Consider the following 12293-nt stretch of genomic DNA (forward strand, 5'->3'; position numbering starts at 1 on the left):
GTAAACATAAAACCATGTCTGCATTTGTGATCTGAGAAATTACAAACAAGTGCTACTCTACACGGCTTAAAACTCGTGTTTGAATCTTCAGTGGCAAATCCTTTAAATATGAAAACGTACTTACAGTCTGTGAGTCAGAACAGCCGGCATTGTAGTCTACTCTACCAGGATCAGGAAACAGTCCTCCATAAAATGCGCTGCACACATCTGAATATTTGGGTTGAAGTGTTCTGGAACAGTGTTGTAAATACAACTTAACCACTGATTTCTAGTCGTGTCCTCTTTTGGAAGGCCAAACAAAGCATTTTCGCTTTCGCAACGAAACACACAGCGTCTTCACAACATGGCGGCAGCAACAATAAAGTTACGCCTTCTTTCTTTGTGTGAACATTTGGGCGGTGTTATGCAAATCTTCCCACATCGTGACGTAGATATGTGGGGGCGTGTTTAAACGAGGAGTTTTAGGAGGGCGTGAACGAGTCTTAACTTTTATAAAGTTTATCTCTTTGGGTTTGAGACTTTAGTTTTTGCAACTTTAGGGATCTTATCTATTCACGAACAGCTTGTAACACTCCAAAGAGAAAGGAAAACTTGAAATCGCATCACATGACCCCTTTAAATAGGGCACTGGGCAAAGAAGAGAGAACCAAGTGAACAGGAGTAGTGTGGGTGTGTGTTCTGTAGGAAGTATTTTGGTACTCAACTTAGAAAAATGTAACAATACTAGTCTTTCCATTTCAGGCTTTTCTATTGTTAGTACCGAGTACTCGATTTGGCACTTGCAATTATGCCTAGTGATTGGGTAAGATTTATTTGTTTTTGTTTTTAAAAGAAGTCTCTTATGCTCACCAGGACTGCATCTATGTGATCAAAATACAGTAAAATCAGTAATATTGTGGAATATTATAACAATGTTAAATAACTGTTTTCTATGTGAATATATTGAAAAAAATTTTAATTTATTCCTGTGACGCAAAGTCAAATTTTCACCATCATTACTCCAGTCTTCAGTGTCACACGATCCTTCAGAAATCACTCTAATATGCTGATTTGCTGTTCAAGAAACATTTCTTATTACTATCAATGTTGAAAACAGTTGTGGTGCTTCATATTTTTGTGGAAACTGTATACTGTATTTTTTTTGGATGAACAGAATGTTCAAAAGAACAGAAAATTATTGTAACAATGTAAAAGTCTTTGTACTGTAAAAGTCTGTTTGATGCATCCTTTTTTTTTATTAATTCATTGTATTAAAAATATCAAAATATCTAGCCATGTTTAATTAATTGAGAAATATAACATTTAGGCTACATACATTTTCTTCCCCCAAATTATTTTAAACTTTTTAAATAAACTAATTGTTTCTATAATATTTTTGTCTGGGATATTGAAATTGGTATCAGCTATTGTGAACGTCCACTGGTTTTTGTATGAATAATCCAGCCCTATGTTTATGGGTGTGTGTCCTCACCAGCACGTGAGCGGCTCTGAACAGGTAGCTGAAGGGGTAGTACAGCAGGTTGATGAACGAGGCAGCATACAGGTCAGCGTAACGCATCACCTGAGACGCAAACAGAGTCTGCCGAGAGCCACTGCGGAACAGACTTCCCATCATCCCATAGCACATGTCCATGTCATGAGTCACTTTCTGATGACGCAGAGAAAATCACTAAATGAGCATGTCAGTGTTATTTTAGTATCATATATAGTCTATAAAATTTAGTATATTTATCCTAGTTTTAGTTATTTTAGTACATCAACTTAAACTAAATGAAAATGAGAAATGTTGCCTTGACAACTAGCTGAAATAAAATAAGTGAATGTCTATTTTATTTCAAATTATGATTTTAAGGTGCTAGTTTTGTTTTTAGTTGACAATAATAACCCTGTAACACTGAATATATAACATCACTCTTGCAGCTTATTAATGCGGTCTATGAACAACATATGTGGTAGGCTGTTGATTGCCATGGAATTAAACTTACAAGACTTATAAGCTACCATTACAAGCTTATTTACTGTAAACATATTTATTGAGAGCACGTCACAGATGCTGTTTATAAAAACAAAATAACCCAGAATATTTCTAAACTTTAAACTCTTTAAAAGTTATTGATACTTGTGTGAGTGTGTGATTTAGTCTATGTACCTTCATTCTTCTCTGGATGGCACTGATATCTGGCCTCTCATTGCTGCTGCTGTCCAAATGCCTAAAGGAAGAAAGAATGTGATATATATATGTATAAACACCTATAGAAGCTTTTACTTATTTTTTATTAAAAACGTTTGTTGTTCAATATGACAGAAGGACACTTCATTTCCCAGAATCCTCTAATTTACTAAATACTATTATGGTGCGTTATGGATGACTCCAAAGTTCTACTCAGAGCTTTTCACGTAGGCTACTCTGACTCAGAATTATGCATTTCTATGTCAACACTATTAATGCCAACATAAATCGGTGTAATTTGAATAATCAACAGACAAAACCACAATACATCAAGTAACAGTCAATATGGAAATGCCTTGTTAGTAAACTTTTTATTTAGTTTTATTAGTTTTTTTTTGCAGGATATTATGCATTTATCCAACTCTGTGCTAGCTAATATAAACTGTATGGTATGCGTTTTATTTTCATTTTAAGCATCAGAAATGACAATTATACAGTCAGACAATTATAGGAATTGTTAAACTGAAATATTAAGAGATAACTACTTAACCAGCTTTTACTGCTGAACCTTTATTATAGTCCATTTATTCAAACTCTAAAGTCAACATTTATTTTTATAACGTCATCTAAAAACAACATGATGGACATTTTGTGAATGCTAAAATAAAAATCAGTGTTGATGGCTGTATAGTTGATTTTGTGTTGGGCTAATGTTACTTGATTTTATTAGAATTGCAATTCAGTCAAGTCCACTTCCTGTCAAAAACTAGCAGGGCATGGCCAATGAAATAAAAGGGAGTCCATTTCTAAATTCTGAACGTACACACACACACACACACACACGTGCTGAGGAAGGAATAGAGGCAGCTTTACTCACTTGTATAGTTCTGCCAAGAAAATGTCCAAGCCCTGCAGTTCCTCGAACAGAGCTGTGAATGAGAGGGCAGAACCCTGTCATGATTGGGTTTCACATCTCTCTTCCTTAGCCTTTCAAGTGTGAACATCTCATGTCACTCTTTCTCTTTCTCTGTGTGAGCCTTCCTTTACTGAGATTCTCCCAAGAAGGCCTGTTTCACACTACACACAATCGTAACTGTGACAGCAGACTCATATTGTGCTTTCACAGTGACAGAACTGCAGCTCTATCCAGAATATTAAGTAAGTTATAGGTTACGACAATTTAAGTATTTCTTGTAGTAATGGCCATACTTTATAAAATGGTTATCAGATATAGGCCATTGATAATTATTACAAAACTGATCATCATCAAATATAATTAATATGCGAAAAGGGATTACATTTACATCCAAATGGTAATAAATCTACATGGAATGCTTTAAACTGCTATAAACCACTATAAACTGCTACAAAAGACTGCATAGATAAACAGGTTTACATAGGATATTCACTCTATTTTCTGCAGGGTTCAGCACCCACTTTACTTGCAGTTATGCATCACCAGTGTGCTTACAGCAACAATGCTGTAACCTGTTATTATGGGCACCCAAAATAAATGTGTGCTGCTTATGTGCAGTGTGAAACAGGCCAACGGCTTATTTTACTGATATATGGCGACACTCACAGCTTTTGTCTGTCCACACATGCAGCTCCTGAGCCAATTCAGGAATCACCAGGAACGTCCGCCAACCCTGTCGCTTCTTGGACTTAAGAATATCTCCAAAAATATGATCTCCAATGTACAAAATATCCTTCCCTTTTGCTCCGAGCAGGTCACACATAATATCAGAAGAACCTGGGCAGAGATTAAAACATAATTTTTTTTTAGAAATGAGTGGCATTTTCACATAATATATCTATGGTATTCTCAATACCCAGAAAAAAAAGCTACATACTGAATCAAACTGCAATTATTTCATTACAATATTTTCCCTGTTTAACATGAGAGTCGTGTGATTTTATGCCTTCGTTCTTACAGCATTGATGTCCAATCAACAGCAATATAAGATGTTAAATGTTTATCATAGCACAATTTAAATGACAATCATTATATTTGTAAAACATAATCTCAATATGAATTGTTTTATCATGAATCTCTTTTATCAATGAATCAGAGCTAAGGGTAACACTTAACACTAATCATATTAATGTTAGTTAACATTACATAACATGGAACAATTTGTTACAGTATTCATTAATCTTGGTAGCATTCTATTTTATAGTCCTGTTCCACATGTACTGTCTATGTATATTACATTATACAGACCTGCCAACCTCGGGGGGTTTGCAAGATTTAATGTTTAATATTTTTTATAGGTTAATTATCAGGGTCTGCACTCAGTTTGTGATATTCCTGTTATACAGTATTTTAGAGTAAAAAGTAGTGATGCAACAATACTGTTAAGCCCACGGTTCAATAAATACTTTAGTTCTTTTTTGCTATTTTTAAATGCTATTTTAAAAAAGAAGTATTATTTTTATGGATTGGCCATTATTTAGTGCTATGAACACATGTAATGTGTGTTTCATTCACACTGGACGCCTGAGGGTGCCCTCGCACAGAAACTCCACATATACATTATAGAAGAAATAGAACTCAGGACGCTCCAGGAAATCCCTAATATGGACAAAAACAGACAGCTATCGCTGTAACTGAATGAAAGAAGACAGAAATGCTTTGAATGATGAGATTCAAAAAGAACATTAAGATAATAAACACTGTACTGTGACAATGTTTTTCTGTGTTCTTAAAACCACCTCGAGTATTTTAATAATTAAGTAACGTTATATTTATAATCCACTGCTAATCGACTTAGCCGTTATTCCAGTGTAGAATTTATTTCTGCGTCATTCTGTGATAAGAAGCCACATCAGATCAAGAGGGAAATTATTTTAAATATTTGTCTGATGTTGTGCAGTAAAATAATGTTATAATGTTCTTTTTTGTTGTTGGACAAAAGGTTTAGTCATTACAAGGGAAGATGCTCGGCGTGTGTTGCTTTTTCAGATGCAGGCTTTCCTCATCTCAGTGCGCAGACTCAGGGACACACAAACAGAGCCAGCTTGGAGAGAAATAAAATGCACAGAAATTTAAAAGCAAAACCTGAAAAAAAAACGCTCTGATTGTTTGAACTCTTCATCTTTTTCTGTTGCTTGTTTTGAATACTGCACGTGGACAGAGGCGTCACCAGGTTTTTTGCGTAGTTTAGAGTGACAAATCGTACCAGCGTACTTTGAGGTCAAAATGCGTATCCGCTACGCAAAATGCGTACAGATTGGCAGGTCTGCATTATAGTAATTACAATAACTTGGTAATAGCCATGAACCCTAGTTACCTTATTTTACCAGTACTTTCATGTAGTTAACTAACATATTACCGAACTAAGTGACTGTACACATGCAGTGAAAAATCATGTGATAAACTGTTCATCTGTAGTAGACCAGATGTCCTTGTGATCTATGTTTCAATGCCTTGAGGAGATACATCACTGTGTGTGTGTGATTTCCATCTTTATCCAAGAATTTAATGTACCTCCAGAGTAAACAATGCCATGTTGTAAAGGTCCAGTGTATGTTCCTATTTTCAGCCGCCCTGTAGTCTGTGATAGAGAACAGACTGATTAATATTTAGATGTCCAGACTGTCTGAATATTCATTCCATGTACTTCAGTGGTTCACAACCAGGGGTCCAGGGCTCACTAAGGCCCATCAGCACACTTCCAAGGGGTCCACAAGATTACTTAAAATAAGACAAACAAGCTTTAAAATAAACTAAAACAGGAAGGAGTTGTGTGGGGGGGAAAAAAGAAGAAAGAAATACCAAAAATATCTTGGGTGGCCTTTGGATATTGTCTTAAATGAGTCAAAAAGGTTGGGAAACACTGATAAACTTTATTACTATTACTGTATTTTTTTTCAGCACAAATAAATAACTTTGCATCTTGTTGGTTGGTTGGTGGTTAAACTGGATTGTGGGGGTTACAGACAGATTTTTGCATTAAAAGATCTCTCTTAGAAGTGGCATGACTGTTCAGTGAACTGTTTAGCTCCTTAATACTGCAAAGCGAATCTGTAAAAGGGAAGACAGGAAAGGGAATTTTCCTCTCTAATTAGTTCTATTGTGCTCAGCAGACTTCATTATAAATGCTCAATACTCAGCAAAAAAAGAAGAAAGAAATACCAAAAATATCTTGGGTGGCCTTTGGATATTGTTTTAAATGAGTCAAAAAGGTTGGGAAACACTGATAAACTTTATTACTATTACTGTATTTTTTTTTCAGCACAAATAAATAACTTTGCATCTTGTTGGTTGGTTGGTGGTTAAACTGGATTGTGGGGGTTACAGACAGATTTTTGCATTAAAAGATCTCTCTTAGAAGTGGCATGACTGTTCAGTGAACTGTTTAGCTCCTTAATACTGCAAAGCGAATCTGTAAAAGGGAAGACAGGAAAGGGAATTTTCCTCTCTAATTAGTTCTATTGTGCTCAGCAGACTTCATTATAAATGCTCAATACTCAGCGCTGACTAACCTTCTTTGTGATCACGTTCAGCAGGATAAAATGTTCCAGAATGTGCAATACTACACCTGCTGACTTTGAGATTCTGCTTCTGTTTTTGTAATAGTAGAGCTTTTTGTTTGATATACTCACCGTATCCACCTGTCTTAGAACAGTTCCCTCTCCAAAAAATAAAGGCTTTCGAGCATCCACTAGGATAAGGTCGAAGTATGACTGCCACGGACGGTGTGGAGTGCCATGCTACAACATAAAACATTATTATGAGCAACAATACTGTATATGACAGGAAACTCTTTCGAAAGGTTTAAGAACAGGCTGAAAAAACTATGTGAATACCTTTGGACCATGGGGGAAGTCAAACAAGTATGTCATAATTTTCTGTAAAACAAATCAAAACAAAAAGATCATGGTTTGTCTGTGTCCAAGAATGAAACAAACCAGTTGCATGTGCAATAGTCTATTGCTCTGATTCAAAACCTAGTAAGCTGCATACAGAGGGATTTTTTTATGGCACAGTTTTGACAAAGCCTTTTGAAAAGCATAGCTTAACTATGCTGCCTCCTATGATTTAGCAAATTGTAAAAAACTAAAAATCAAGATGTAAGTGGACACTGTATTTCTTATTTTAATTTGTGCCCAAGAAACAACTGTTACTTTTTCAACAATTTTTATTTATGAACCAGGGCTCTCACAGCCTTTTTAAAAGTGGGAATTTTAAAAATATGTTTTCTAGACAAGAGAATATATATATATATATATATATATAGTATATAATATACACACAACAGTTTCTGGTCCTCAAATCTGATTGGCTGAGAGCCTTTCCAGGCATGAGATATTCTAGTTGTAAAAAAAAACTGTTGTTAAGACAGAAATGAAGATTAAAATAGGGTAATGAAGGTAGTTAATTTTTGACAGGAATGAAAACAGGCTGTGAGGGACAGAACTACAGTGCGTTTAATGGGTTGTTAAACAGATCGATTATTCCGCTGATGGAATCTTTCCAAAAAACCTTTCAGTAGACAAAAACAGTTTTGAAAGTTGTGAAAATTACATGATCTAATTCAATATGGCACATACCCTGATTAAGGTCTATTAAAATTTCAACCAACATTTGTGTGTGGCATGTTATTAGAGTACTGCGCTTTTAGCTTACGTAAATCAGCCAGTGTAAAGCGATCCAAATCTCTCATTTGTGAGGTTACCTTAAAGGAAGCATGTTCTCAATATGCAGATAACTAGGTTCTGAAACAGAGCTTATGTATGCATTTTCATCAGTAAACTAACATCTGTGTATTTGTAGTCACTGTTGGTGGCTAAGAAAACTTTTGCGACTTCATTCATGCGGCTCAGCAGCAATGGCAACTTGGCCTTTAAAATAGAAAAAAAAAACAGTTATTTTGAGAAATACAGTAACTTCAGAAAAAAAAAATAATAATAATAACTTACATCTTTCACAACATACTTCTCCAGGTTTTCTACTGTTTTCTCCTTCAATGTTCCCTGAGAAAATAAATAAAGCCTTTAACAACAGAACAAGTTTATGACATTCATCAAAAACACTTAAATTAGGAATCCAGTACCTACCTGTACTATTTCAGTTAATCATAGCTGTCTGCTATTAATGTACACAGCTACTTTGGGATATTACTCGGATAGAAAGAGAAACAGAGAACCTTTTTACCTTAAAATGTACCCAGTCTACAGCGTCTCGAACATCTTGGAACATGCTCTTGAAGGACATGAAGAGGTCTCCATCCTTAAAGCCCGTTTCACAGCTAAAGGTTTAGAAAGAACAAAAGGACAGCAGAGTAAGAGGCCGAGCTCCAGCTCTGACACATTTTATCGACAGTCAGACATGTTTAAATGGGACAGTCTTCCCTTGTTTGAGGTTGTCCGAGCCAAACAGGAAAGCTCTCTCCCCCTAAAAGGACCAACAGGTGTTTCAGAGGACATGCATCCATACCAAAACACAAATCACAGACTATTACGTTTTAACAGATTTAATCTAGACTAAATAACTCTGGCTGTTTTTTTTCTCAGAGCACGAGTAGCATTATTTCCATGCCATTTAAAAGTTATAGTTTTAAATGTTTATTTTACCTGCTTTACACGCAATATGATAAGTCATTAGCAAGTTAAAGTAAATGGATTATAAATTATGGCATGCACGGACATGATTCCAAGTTGAACCACAGACTACAATCTGATTGCGTCCTGTTTTATAGCATAGTTGTAAAAATGTTATGCTGTATTAGGATTTTCTTATCAAAACATAAAGTGTTAGGTGGTGAACTGATATAGAGAGCATTAAACAGTCCTCACCCACAGTAAATAATACTGATTATGAATCAGTGGTAAGGCTGTATGCAGTGTCCAAGGCAACAGAGTAATAGAATCATAGTCACTGGAACTCCTACCTTGAATATCGGTCACAGTTTGAGAAGAAGTCAACCAGGCAGGCTAAAAGGTATGTTTCTGTACAGAGAGAGAGAAACAGATAAAGAAAGAAGGAGAGTATGAAAGAAGTTCTCAGATCCAGTTTATTTTGGGGTCAGTAAGATTATTTATTTATTTATTATTATTATTATTATTATTTTGAAAGATCAATGGCAGTAAAAACATTTATAGTGTTAAAAAAGATATCCATTTCAAATAAATGCTGTTCTTTTGATCTTTCTATTAATCAAAGAATTAAAAAAAATTATACAAAAAAAGTATTACGGTTTCCACGAAAACATTAATCAGCTAATTCTATTTTCAACATTGATAATAATAAGAAATGTTTCTTGAGCAGCAAATCAACATAGTATAATGATTTCTGAAGGATCATGTGAGACTGAAGACAGGAGTAGTAGTTCCGCTTTACATCACATGTATAAATTAGATGAGTTTGCAACTTTGAAGTTGGCTTGAAAAATCCTTGACTGAAAGTTTGAAGCAGTTGTAAAAGCTTGAATTTTGAAAGCTTAAATAAACAGAGTTTGTACGGAAGAAGAAGAATAATATATTGATATGTACATTTTCTGAAGAAAATGTGAGTGGTGCTTGCCGTGGCAAAACTCGACACTTTGCAGTTACTTTTCTTTTTGATCATGTTTTAACAATCAGTTAGGACTTTTAAAGTGTTTAACACTTAGCTAATCGCTATTAGCATGTATCTATTCACTGCTAGCATGTGTAGCATGTTGGAAGTCCTGTTTGCTAGCACGAGTCAAATGTGCCAAGACCCATGTCTATATGATGCTCTGATGCAGAGATATAGGTCTTATAAATGGTTGCTAGGGCACTCTGTTTGGTTGTTAGGGAGTGGCTTGGCAGCTACCAATGATGATACTCCAAAGACTGCTTGCCAGTATGAATGGTATAAACCAAACCCCATGTCTCTGTGGCATACAGATTTGAAAATATCCCTCTTTAGGTTTGGGGTCACAAGGGTGCTTGACAATGGTTGCTAGGGCATGAATAGGAAGTGGTGAAGATAATAAGTGATGGCTATTTGCTGCCCCCAAACAAACGAATCCAACCTCATGTCTCTACGACACTGCGATACAAAGATATTCATCTGGGCTTTTTATAGAATGGCAGTCTATGGGATCAGTTGCTAGGGTGCTCTAAATGGTTGCTAGGGCATGGCTTGATACTTTCACCATGATCCTGAGAGACTGATTGGTTGCCTGAGTAAAATGAGCCACCCCCATGTCACTATGACACTGTGATGTAGAGTTATGTTCAATGCAAAATTCCTATGCAAGTTACCTTAGTAGAAAAAACGTGTGCTCAGATTTTGTTTCATGGCCATCCCTCACTATAGTATGTCTATGGGGCCACTTATACCCCATTGCGGGGTATGTTCTCGCATAGCTTGCCAGCCTCTTCAAATGTGGTGACCCACATGTTTCTATGAAATTCTCGCTCTGCGCTACGAACCGTCAAAGTTGGCCGCAATGCAAAGTCTGGGATTTTTCGCATGCTGTGAGAACATCACACTCCCGATCGCTTAAAAAATTCAACGCACACCTCTCCTCAATAAGCCGCATGATTTTACACCTTTTAAAATATATTCAAATAGAGAACAGTTCTTTTAAATTGTAATATTTAACAATATTACAATTTTTACTGTATTTTTGATCAAATAAATGCAGCCTTGCTGAGCATAAGAGACTTCTTTTAGTAACATTTAAAAAAAACTTACACAAGCAGTTTTGATGAAAGTGCATTTGAAAATGCAACAAAAATATTTTATCTTGCAAAAAAAATGCACTTACCTTATTGCAGATGAGAAGGTCTAAAACTCTCATGTCATTTGGTCAGTTCAAGTAAAAATTTGCTTTAAATGGAAAATTCTGGCAATATCTACTCACCTTATGTCATTCCAAACAGATGGCCTTTTTTCCAGACAAATTGGCAAAGCTGCTTTTTTGCCATATGCTCTCATAATGCGCAATTATTAAGTTCAGTTGGATCGTAGCATAGTTTATTAAAAGATAAGTAAAAAAACAAAGAATGAAAAAATTAATTTCCTGCTTTAAATGTAATTAATGTGTTACAGTTATGACCTTAAATTTCAATCCAAGCATGAATCTCTGAATCACCAAGAATGAATCACTTCATTACTCTGTCATACTGTACGAAAGAAAAAACCCCCAAAAAGAATAACTGCACACAAATACAATTACAACCTGTTTCTGAAGACTATATACATGGCCGTTAGAACAAATATTCTCAGGAAGCAACTCAGGAATTTAAAATAAAAAAACACACTCCTCATGCACACGTAAGCATTAAGAGTTAAAAAGAGCCACTGTTAATGTGTATCTGAATGGCAGCCAGTGACAGGGCTACGTATAGGACAATGATAAAGTGCCTACCTGGAAGGTTAAAGAGTGTGTTGAGGATGTAGAAGCGTTCTGTGTCATCACGCTGGATAAACTTGTTGGGATAGAGCTCTCGGGTGTCAGGGCTGGCAGTGAGCACAGAAACATTATGAGCACATACTCCATCGGTTTCATCAGAGTTCAGTAACCAAGACCATCCAGGCAGGGCTTGACGGGGATTGGGATTACTCACCCTCGCAGGAAGATAAAGCCATGGGCACACACCAGGATGTTTCCATAAGCATCTACCTTCAGGAGGTTGCCATACATGGTGTCAAACACCAGACCTCTGTAAAAACAAAAAGAAAATAAAGGGTTAAATGTGTTATTTATCCTATAAACATAATATCAAATGATAGTCTTGGTACAGACAACTGTCTCAAATATGGTCTGCCAATGAGAGTGTATTACCTTGTAGGGAAAGTGGGGTCGTAAACAAAACCGAGCAGTTCCTGCGGGTAGCCAATGGAGACCAGCCGCTCCACAGTCAGATCAAAGCCCAAAGATTCATATTCAGGTGATTTGTATACTATTGATAAGAGAGATAATTCAGTAAGATATATTGAACAGCGCAAATAAAATGAACAGACTACTATATAATTCCACTGTTACATTCCGTACAGTCTTGTAATAAGTATTAATATACCATAGAGGCACTGTTCATTTTAAAAATGTTTCATTTTTTACTCACCCTCATATTGTTTCAAACCTTTTTTTTTTTCAAAAGAAGATATTTGTTGTTTTTGTCAATTTGTTCGTTTTTTTTTTTA

At 35.7% G+C, this 12293-nt stretch overlaps 1 protein-coding gene across 1 annotated transcript in view; it reads right to left on the reverse strand.

Moving 5' to 3' along the window:
* Positions 1 to 12293, reverse strand: part of LOC107568788 (cytosolic purine 5'-nucleotidase-like) — a 28886-nt gene that overhangs the window by 3343 nt on the left and 13250 nt on the right. The window contains exons 4-17 of the mRNA XM_016254769.1: positions 11935 to 12052; positions 11717 to 11812; positions 11518 to 11609; positions 9067 to 9124; positions 8331 to 8424; positions 8096 to 8149; positions 7934 to 8017; positions 6983 to 7024; positions 6779 to 6886; positions 5661 to 5727; positions 3753 to 3923; positions 3048 to 3099; positions 2150 to 2210; positions 1472 to 1648 (exon numbers count right to left, since the gene is read on the reverse strand). Coding sequence (XP_016110255.1) covers positions 1472 to 1648; positions 2150 to 2210; positions 3048 to 3099; positions 3753 to 3923; positions 5661 to 5727; positions 6779 to 6886; positions 6983 to 7024; positions 7934 to 8017; positions 8096 to 8149; positions 8331 to 8424; positions 9067 to 9124; positions 11518 to 11609; positions 11717 to 11812; positions 11935 to 12052 — 1274 coding nt within the window. The remainder of the gene's footprint in view (positions 1 to 1471; positions 1649 to 2149; positions 2211 to 3047; positions 3100 to 3752; positions 3924 to 5660; positions 5728 to 6778; positions 6887 to 6982; positions 7025 to 7933; positions 8018 to 8095; positions 8150 to 8330; positions 8425 to 9066; positions 9125 to 11517; positions 11610 to 11716; positions 11813 to 11934; positions 12053 to 12293) is intronic.

The sequence above is a fragment of the Sinocyclocheilus grahami genome, unplaced genomic scaffold, assembly GCF_001515645.1.
Source record: "Sinocyclocheilus grahami isolate Dianchi unplaced genomic scaffold, SAMN03320097.WGS_v1.1 scaffold1280.1, whole genome shotgun sequence".
Classification (NCBI taxonomy): Eukaryota; Metazoa; Chordata; class Actinopteri; order Cypriniformes; family Cyprinidae; genus Sinocyclocheilus; species Sinocyclocheilus grahami.